Source organism: Suillus plorans (assembly GCF_016647745.1).
Source record: "Suillus plorans strain S12 chromosome Unknown HD556scaffold_24, whole genome shotgun sequence".
Taxonomy (NCBI): domain Eukaryota; kingdom Fungi; phylum Basidiomycota; class Agaricomycetes; order Boletales; family Suillaceae; genus Suillus; species Suillus plorans.
In genome coordinates, this window is record NW_024537408.1 from 449,398 (window position 1) to 458,957 (window position 9,560).

The 9,560-nt window shown below is 48.8% G+C and overlaps 4 protein-coding genes across 4 annotated transcripts; 2 read left to right on the forward strand and 2 right to left on the reverse strand.

The window, feature by feature from the left end:
• Positions 1-486: 486 nt before the first annotated feature.
• HD556DRAFT_409403 (nucleotide-sugar transporter-domain-containing protein) lies at positions 487-3,045 on the reverse strand. The gene is made up of 3 exons (XM_041310527.1): positions 2,655-3,045; positions 2,353-2,599; positions 487-2,299 (listed from the first exon to the last, which is right to left on the reverse strand). Coding segments are annotated over exons 1-3 (1,566 nt in total). The 5' UTR covers positions 2,656-3,045; the 3' UTR covers positions 487-981.
• Positions 3,046-3,807: 762 nt separating this feature from the next.
• On the forward strand, positions 3,808-5,208 carry HD556DRAFT_1367768 (mitochondrial ribosomal protein subunit-domain-containing protein). The gene has a single exon (XM_041302846.1). The coding sequence runs from the start codon at positions 3,834-3,836 to the stop codon at positions 5,109-5,111; it is 1,278 nt and encodes a 425-aa protein (XP_041160931.1). The 5' UTR covers positions 3,808-3,833; the 3' UTR covers positions 5,112-5,208.
• Positions 5,209-5,255: 47 nt separating this feature from the next.
• HD556DRAFT_1269806 (Mif2/CENP-C like-domain-containing protein) lies at positions 5,256-7,277 on the forward strand (the record flags this gene model as incomplete). Its single annotated transcript, XM_041299162.1, has 6 exons — positions 5,256-5,596; positions 5,655-6,293; positions 6,339-6,653; positions 6,711-6,871; positions 6,927-7,017; positions 7,084-7,277. The coding sequence occupies exons 1-6, from the start codon at positions 5,293-5,295 to the stop codon at positions 7,275-7,277; spliced, it is 1,704 nt and encodes a 567-aa protein (XP_041160932.1). The 5' UTR covers positions 5,256-5,292.
• A 553-nt stretch (positions 7,278-7,830) lies between these two features.
• Positions 7,831-8,929, reverse strand: HD556DRAFT_1442681 (uncharacterized protein; the record flags this gene model as incomplete). Its single annotated transcript, XM_041306491.1, has 9 exons — positions 7,831-8,038; positions 8,093-8,159; positions 8,210-8,282; positions 8,338-8,391; positions 8,448-8,517; positions 8,582-8,615; positions 8,666-8,688; positions 8,742-8,831; positions 8,880-8,929. 9 exons carry the CDS (start codon positions 8,927-8,929, stop codon positions 7,831-7,833), a joined length of 669 nt encoding a protein of 222 aa, XP_041160933.1.
• Positions 8,930-9,560: the final 631 nt, after the last annotated feature.

Genomic DNA, 9,560 nt, shown 5'->3' on the forward strand with positions numbered 1-9,560 from the left:
ACGTGTCTACCTTTAAATTGGCGTACCGCCCATAACTGCAATTAGGTTAGTTAGTATTGACAGAGAGTAGTTATCTGATGCCGATCTTAAGTTGTACGACACCAAGGGAAGCTACGCTGAGTATACTGTGGAGCAACAGCCAGATCAGACATCATGTACATGCTGGCGTTCCATACGCACCTTAAGCTTGAGTCCGCATACCTACGTCCAACACGAAATACCACAGATGGGAATGTAATCATGATCCATGAGATCGTGTGCCGAGAAGGCGCTCTTGGAGGAAGTGAGCCCCAAGGACAAACTCGGGAAGGCCCTTCATGCACTGAGTCGCTATGAGTTGATATTTGTCCAACGAAAGCTTACGTTCATCCCCGGCAAGGGAGGGGCCCCGGGAGACAGTCATTCAAGGCTGCGCCAGAGGTAGGCAGGTTCTTGAGCTGCACTGCTGATTGTCGATGTTATCTATGCAATTGATACCTCAGCAAGCCAGAACAATAGATGTAAAAGATGTAAATTCAGTCCCAATTACAGCTAACAGAACATGTCAGCAAAAGTCGATACTCTACTAAAAAAGTTCAAAGTTTATGATCAGCAACCCCAAGTCCTCGTGCGTAAAGGTAGCAAAACTAAGCAAAAAGGTAGAAATGCAATCTGATGTGAACGGCACTAAGAGCTCCAGAATAGCAAAAACGCACGAAACATTCTGAAGCGGCGCGACCGGAAAAGACTGCAGGGAATGAGCGAGATGAATCGTAATGTGACTTGGCTATGAAAGAGAGAAGATTTGATATGATAACCATGAAATAGATTCAGATTTGCCTGTTCGTGAGATCGTGGTGCAGTGGCGCAATGCAATATCTGTGATAAAAAGGGCTTACTTGCAAAGATCTAGGAAACGGGTATATTCAGAAAAAATCATCATAAGACGTCGTATAATAGTTGAAAGTTCTGATATGTTCTTTTTATGTCCTGGTGTGCTAATTACAGCCGCTCTTCGGGCCTGGGCGTGGGCGTACGTGACGGAAAGGGAGAACCATATGGTGCGTTGAGGTATCGCGAGGTGGATTCCATGTCGGAGAAGTAGTCGCTCTCAACAATGCTCGAGGGCTTTTCTGCAAGGCCCAGAGCACTGGCGATAGCTCGGGGGCTTCCAAACGGCGACGACCTCTTCTGTGATGGGAATTGCCCAATTATAGGATCATCGGGGCCTAAAGGGGCGTCTGAAAATGGCTTTGAGCCACCACTGATTGTGGATGTTATCTTTGTCTCAGGCGACGCGGGCTGGTTGTACATGGCAGTCGCTGCGAGCACCGTAGAAGCCCCGATGATGAAGGAAGGGGTGATGTGAAAGTCGAAGAGCACGACGGAGGCGAGGAAGGATATAATGATAGATAGTGACGTCGCAAACCCCTTCAAGATATTGTCCGAGTACTTGATCACGACAGCGGTCACCAAACCACCAAAGACCTGTACTGCCACCGTGGCCCACGCCCATCCACCAAAATTTCGGAAGAGGTAACTCAAGAAACTCATGGAAGGCGGTTGCGCAGGGCCGTAGAGAATGGGGAGGAAGGCAGGGAGGAGGGAGAAGAGCGAGAGTTGGACATTGCGCACCCACAGGTCTGCCTTGGAGTTCTTGAGTACCATCTCGAAGTAGACACCTGCGAGACCGGATGTAAAGCAGGCAGCAGTGACCGCACCAAAGCCCTTTAGTGGGCTCATAATATGGATGTGTAGAGGTGCCGCATCATGTGCACTCCCAACTCGAATCTCCCGCATTCCACTATTCGATGCAGTCGTCTGCACCTGGACGATACCAACGCCAATCGCCAAAAAAAACAAGGATAACCATTTCGTCGAAGATAGCGTCTTCCGGAGGAGGATGACTGAGAACGCCGCAGTAGTTAGGATCTTCATCTGATATGCCACCTGAAAGGACGCCACGGGCAGATTGCTGATAGCAACGAACTGCAACGAGTTCTGCACGACGTAAAGGACAGCTGGTATGGACAGCTTCCAACAATCGGGGCTAAAAATCTCACTGCATACTTGGCGGAAGGGTGCAGACCATGGAAAGAGTGATTGCACGAAGCCAGTGAAAGATTTCCGGGATGACCAATGAGATTCTGATATGTCCTGTGCTCTCCATATTGCAATGACGAAGGATATGGATCCTTTCAGTATTTCGCATAGTAGTACTGCTGCTGCAGGAGAATATGACAGGTGCGGGGGTGTGGATACGCGAGAGTAGTACATCACAATGGATAAGGTTGCATTTTGAACGGCGAGGGTGATGAGCCTGATACATGGGAAAGTTAGCCATCTGCAAACCGAACACTTGATTGAACTCACGATACGTATTTCAGAGGCATTCCGCAGATTGTTGGATGTTTCGGAGCTGTTTCTGGTAGAGCTGCGTTCAGATGCTGGTTGAGAAGTAACCCAGTTGATTTGGGTGAGAGACCGTGAAGGCCTGAGGGAGGGAGCAATGGGGCTAGGCGTGGGCTGGTGTTTGTGGTACCGGAGAGGTTGGAAGATGAAGGCACGGAACGAATGGAAGGGTATGCACGATGATACATTTCATGAGAAGATGAAGGCACTGCGGACCAAGGTTTAGTAAAGAATGAAAGGGCGCTACGGATGACTTCACTGACTACTCGTGCGTGTTCCGTTTTTTCAACGAACGCGATTGGTTGGCTGGTTCGGATATCGTTCAGTGTGCTTCCTTCCACGTATAGTTCAACGGAGACCGACAAGAAATATGATAAAAGGCTGTAGCTTGCTGACGTGAAAGGGATGAGAAAGGATTGCAACAGAAATCGTCTATGAAAAGCAGTACCTCGTCCGATTCGACCGTGGCAGTTAAATAGAGAGTCAAAATCTGTGACCACCGAATTAAAACCAAGTCGCCAAGAGAGCAAGGACGTATTAGTCTTCAACAAAGTCAGTGCTCTTAAGCACTGGGGCAGTGTAGGAAAAACTTCGAGGATGATGGAGGCGCACACACAAAAAAGGTGTATCCATAAAAAATCACGACATTCACCAACATCGGCTATATAATAAGTCACTTGATCAACAAAATGGTTCTATGATCAACTTCATAATATATGATTCTAAACTCATTCTAGGCTACATACGGAGCAACATTTTGACATGATCATGGGAACTACAGACTACCAGCTCATGGCGCTAAATGTCATCTACCAAGCTATGCAATCTGTGAAACTGTCATCAGCCCATCATCACAGCTCCTGATCGAGTCACAGGATGGGCACCAATGCGATACCTCAGCCTCGCCTTTATTTCTCCATCCACACCCATCTGTCTGTGCGGTTCTTTGATAAAAACCGCATCAGACACCCTCGCACTTCAAGGGACCCATTCGAGCGGGTTGTGTGTTTTTACCAGGATAATCTTCTTCGGCATGCATCGGTACCCATCACAGCTCAAGCGATAAGAATATGCACGACTTACAATATTATAATTGCACGGTACCCATCTACAAACATCAGTACGAAAAGAGGTGTAGGCATCTCCAGGTGATCCTGCGTCCTCATCCCTCGACCAGTGGGAGGAACATTCAGCAAAGATTGTTTTTGAGACAACAGTTTAATCCTCGACGTTTGTCTGGACTATCCATCCTTGGAAGTTGCGTAAAGCAGAGGATAAACAGTAATTTGGACGTCGTGGTTTTGTTGAAAAAAATGTAGGACGAACAAGAAGGTTTTGAATAGCACGGCGAATACCGAGCGGACTTACAAAGCCGTCCCAATTTGGCAAGGTATCGGGCATCACAGAAAATTGGACTTGTTGCTTGACGAGGACGTCTAGGCATGGCTTCCGTTGTACAATCTCCTTTCGCTACTCTTCTCAAACGGTCAAAATTCTCCTCCTTTGACCCCCGCATCGCTCAAGTCTACACCACACATGGTGGTGATGCTCACCGCGGCAACTGGGGCTTCAAACGCCCGCTCCCGATACGCAGACGTGGAGCTTACATCACAGTGAAGGCTGTGGACTCACTTGAACAGCAGACGGAATGGAACTCTGCAGAGCCTCAGGCAATGTGGATGAAGAACTGGGATGAGTTGCAATTAAACCCCAGGTCGGAAGAGTTGCGTCGGCCGTCGAGCGAGGATTCTGGTGATATGGTAGACTCGGAGTATGCGCCAATGCGGATGGACCCACAATGTTGGCGCTCGCCTGCTGTCCCCAATGTCCATGCCATGTCCAATTCGGAATTCAAGAAATATGTTGCGCATATCCGTCGCAAACGCGAGCACTTCTTTGAATATCAGAAAATGAAGGCGGAAGCATTAAAGAAGCAGAAGGAGATGAAAGAGAGGGAGGAAGAGGCGTTAAAGCTGATGAAGGCAGACTCGTCCAAGGAATCGTCTACACCCAAAGGATTGTCTAAGGCGAAAAAAGCCCCTCCCGAAAAACTCCCAACGGATTATTCCCTCGATGACTTCGCTATGTGGGAGTCTGAAGGAGTACGAGAGCATCCTCGATCACGTTCACTCGAAAGCGTACCACATCGCTCTGCAGGTCTCCATTACTCTCATTTCTCATCACTTCAAACATATCTCTCTACGAAGGAGCACAAAGGACGATTGGTTGAAGAGGTAAAGGGCGACAAAGGAAAGCCCATATATTTCGTGGCATCATACGCTGGTATGGGCACCCTCGTACAGCAGAAGAACAAAGGAGTGGGCAACGTGATGACGTGGGGCGATCCAAGCAAAACTGGTGTGACGAACCTCAGGCCTGAGTCTGTAGTGTTGGAAAAGGCGCCAGAAGTGGTATACAAGAGGCAAGGGTTGAAAGCGGCGAAGCTCTCGATGACAGCATTTGCAAATGACGCGCAGAGTCACTCGCAAAGCAACACACATAGGCCTGGCTCACTGGAGTACATCACGGCTGAACCTCTGCAGTCTTTCGCCAATCACACCCCACACCCTAAGCGCGCAGCAAGGTTCGATAATATCGTGCGCAAGTCGACGCAACCACCACCACGCAATCCTAGTGAGACGACACTAGACTTTTTGCAGGAGATCCTTAGAAAGAAGGGTCCTGATACGAACGGGAATGGGGATTTAGAGAAATCATAGTAGTTTTCTATCACATTGACACTCTTTGAATCGACCTTGTGCCACGCCTTTTGTGGCTCGCAAAGTGACATAAACGCGTGGTCGCGTGACATGCCGTGACCCATTAACCGCGACAAGCGTGTCTTGTTTAAGTTTCCCACGGCACTTACTCCTCCAGCTTAGGTGCTCGCCGTCACCAACGATGCCACGCGAATCTACAGACCGCAGAAAATCAAGCATAGGTAGTCGCCGCGGCCCCCCAAAGAAACATATTCCATTCCGCGCCGATGATCTTGGCCTCGGAAAGAAAACCGGAATTGCAGTCCAATACGTCGGCCGTGACTCTGATGAATTCGAGCCATTCGACGAGGTCATCAAGCAAGCTGACGATCGCACACCGCCCCGAGTTAAATCACGCAAGAAGAAGGCCCCAGTCGTCGCTACTCCCGTTCCAGAAGTCGACGAATACGACGAGGATGGGGAGATGTCCATGGAGTTGGCAGAAAGTGAGTGACTTTGACCGCAAGTACGATCCGACGTGTTTATCACCATAATTTTACACAGGCAACCAGGGTAGTCCGCTGGCTTACCTTACCAATGCGCCTCCCATAATGGCGCCTAACAGTGCGCGCAAACCAGGCTCGTCGCGGTCCGTTCCGCGAACGTCTGAGATCGACTTTGACGAGGTACCTTCGCCCCGTATGCGCGCTGCACCATCTAGGCGTGAATCTACTGTGAATGGTGCAGGACCTTCAGTACTGTCAAAGTCGTTCACCGTATACAACGACCCTCGTGAGCCTGGCCCTGCTTCGGACCCCGAGTTCGAGCCAGCAAATCAAGACTTTGACTATGATCCCCTACCGAACGACAGCCCACCGCAAACAGGAACAAGTTTCAATTATGCGAATGCGGACGAGGATGATGAGGATGACGCTGCAGAAGTCGAAAAACAAATGGCATCACAGGCGAAGAAGGCTGGCAAGGGCAAGGGGCGCGCAGATGTAGAGTTGGAGCAACAGGAGGAAAACGAGATCGATGAGGATATTGCCCGGGGACTCGAAGAAGTTGAGAATGCGCCAGATGAGGAAGAAGATGAAGACCCACCCCCTAAGAAGCCACGCAAAGAAAAACCGAAAGAGCAGCAACCGAAGAAACCGAAAGCAGCGCGTGCACCCAAACGAGTCATCAAATCAGTCGAAGAAAGTAAGTCATCTCTTACATCATGAACAAGAAATTCATCCACCTTAGATTCTCCACCACTTGATGGGGTACGTCGCAGTCGACGGCATCGGTACAAACCGCTCGAATACTGGCGCCAAGAAAAGGTCGTCTATGGTGGTGATACTTCCGGCCTGATTCTCGTTCCTCAAATTAAAGAAATCATACGCATCCCGCAAGAGCCTCCTAAACCACTCGGGAAGGCAGGAAAGAAGCGCAAGCGCACAGGCAGTGAACGTGCGAAGAGTATACCTGAGCCATTTGACCCCGAGGAAGGCTGGGACGACGAAACACAGGAATCCGGTGTGGTCATTGACTATGCCACCGAGGAGCCTGTGTTAAGACGTACGTAGCTTCTCCCATCGGCACTTTATGGTCTTATATTGACTATCGTTGTTTCAGGTATTGTCTATACAGCAAAAAAGGTCGACCCGAGACCTGCAGCTGGCGGCGGGTGGTTTTTTCAAAAGGTCTTTGGGGAGGGCGACTTTATTGCAGCCGGCGTCCTTCGTATACCCCCGCAGGGCCGCAAACCAAGCAAAGGCACAAAAGACAATACTTATGTTCGCATTCGTCGCTACACTGCGCATTTCAATCTATTCACATCATTTTACGCAGGTTTTCTACGTCATTGAAGGCGCCGTAGCCGCTGTGATTCACGAATCACAATATGTTGTAGCTACAGGGGGCATGTTCATTGTGCCGCGTGGTCAGTCCCATTCCTCATGCCCCGTCCGCTGGTCTCATGTATAATATAAACTGCATCCACATTCAGGCAACACCTACTACATCGAGAACATCTCCGATCGAGATGCGAAAGTCTTTTTCACGCAAGCTCGCCAGGTATCGTTAGACGAAGATCAGCAACTAGATCACGTATCGCACTCTGCGCCTCCTTCATCGCATCCCCAGCGGTTGAGTGAGGGGGCGACTTCGGTAGCGAAGAGGGGGACGTCGATGAAGATGTGAATAGTTCAGCATGAAATTTGTGAATTTAATAGCGCATTTCTTTATATTGCAGTTTCTTTTTTATCGTCATCGGTTCACTGTAACTTATCATAATTAAGTGTCGTTTCTGTCGACGAAATGAATGGGACGGTTATAGCGTTGGCTTAGCATACTTATATCCGCTAGCACTTGGTGTAATACTCATACCCTTGTACTCCATCCCAATTATGTCAGGTCACTCAAACACTGTCAGGGCCTCTATCACGATAAGATGAGCTGCGACTTGAAGTAGTCTTTGCTTCAAGTCGCTACTCATCCTACGGTGAGCGGATCAAGACAGTCGTTTTGCGACCCAATATGGTACAACGGTGATTACACGAGATGGAAGGTTATACAAGACAAGCAACTGAGACGGCGAAAACAGAGAGAACAAGGCATTGACAACAGTTACCATGCACGCCAATTTGGCATTCCTTCATTGGTTTGCGCACTGTACCCTAGTATAATCCGAGCCACTGGTGGTAAGCTTTCAGTATATTGCCGTTTGGTATATGCCAGTGGCAGTACGACCTACTTACGGTTTAGTCTTCGTGAGTTTGTAACGTCCAGTCAGCATGTTCCGTTCGAGGTTGAAGACCGTGTTCCGAAAAAGCTGGTGAAGATCCTGCTCCAAGATGGCAGTGCTTTTAATGGCATCGACCAAGACCTCGGTCTCTCGATAGTCCGATTCGACGTAGATGCGCAGGACCGGTTTACATTGAGCAGTGGCCTTACTTCCGTTCCTGCAGTATGAACTGTGAGTTTCCTGGAAGGAGAATGAAGGGGAGTTGACATACCCAACTTCTTTGAAGAAGAGCATCGGAGCAGGCCCATACGTGAAGGTTCTTGATGGGTCATAAAAGCCTGATGGTTCCAATGAGGTGAGAAAAAGAGAAGAAAAAGATGTCACAAACCGACTGCAAGGTCCTGATGAAACCCAGTCTCGTTCTCTGCCGTCAGGTAATCATTGGTACCATTCACAGGTAGCTACGCAGGTTGTTAGTAAACTGCAGAGATGAAGGTAGATGAACGCTGTTCATACAGAGAAACGTAGATCATCGTCATCGTTCAGGGATAGTGTGGTTTTTTGGCCTGGCTGCATGATGGGTCGTCTTTGTGCTGGGAACCGCAGAGTAGATGTGAGTCTCCCACCTTCAGCTTGAAGTGACCAAGAGTATCAAGGAGGTTTCTATTTCCGATCCTTACTTTGGAAAAACCAAGGCTATACGTCGAATAAAAACGACGTTCGTGAACATGATATTGGATATTTCTCGGACAATACTTACTCGTCCGAGTAGGTCACATTATAGCTGTACCAGTCTAAGACGAAAGTTCATAATTGAAGTGGGAATTGGGCGCGAGGGGCCTACCTGTCTTTGGGAAAGTAAAGGTTCTGAAAACATTGAAAGTCTTGTATTCCTCGAGAGTGAAAGCGGGGGCGCTTACTTCCAAACCACAGGGTAGATTGTGTCGTAGAGGCCCTCCATGTCAGTATCAAAAACGAGCAAAATCGTCGTGTCTCGGCCGAGATTTTCGCTGCAAGACGGTCAGGATGAAACAGCGCTATAGCTCAAAGACGCTCACGACTGAAATGTCAAGTTCCTAACGATGGCCCCAGGAGGCGTCGACTGCATGGTAGGTTGTAAAGTGATTCTAAAACACAAAATGCAGTTGAGAGTAAGTATGGATTGGAGAACGTCGAGTTCTGCAGTTAGTAGAGGTTCAGGAAGGAGGGCTTTTATATGCCCCAGATAACAGGCTGTACATGCTGTACAGCTGTTCTTGGTTTGCGTCACAAGCTGTGGCTTATCGATCTTCTGATCTCTGGAATATTTTTAGCGTGAGACCCGACCATTGCAGGGAATCTCGTTCAGCTATGTAGTAGCGGCGAGCGCTATAACACCGTGACATATGCGGCTAATGGGGTCAGAGATTAACGCCCTACCAACAAAGAGCAACCTCCAGGGTTATTCTCCGTAGTAGAAGGTTGCTTATACGAACCTCATTAATTGGAACTTGACAGGAAAAGAGAGGAGATAAAGCTGGCTGGCTTTGCATCACCAGCTGCAACGTTGAAGTTGAGAAGGAGATAAAGCTGACCAAGGTTTGGCTCTGCGTAACCAGCTGCAACGTTCAAATTTAAGTCGAGGAAGGATATCTGCGATGATGGGCCAAGAGTCATGCGTTCAGATACCAAACGAATGCACTGGTCAACCCAGCACGTCTGGCTGCGACCTGGGGAACAACTGGACGCGAACCTGAGCG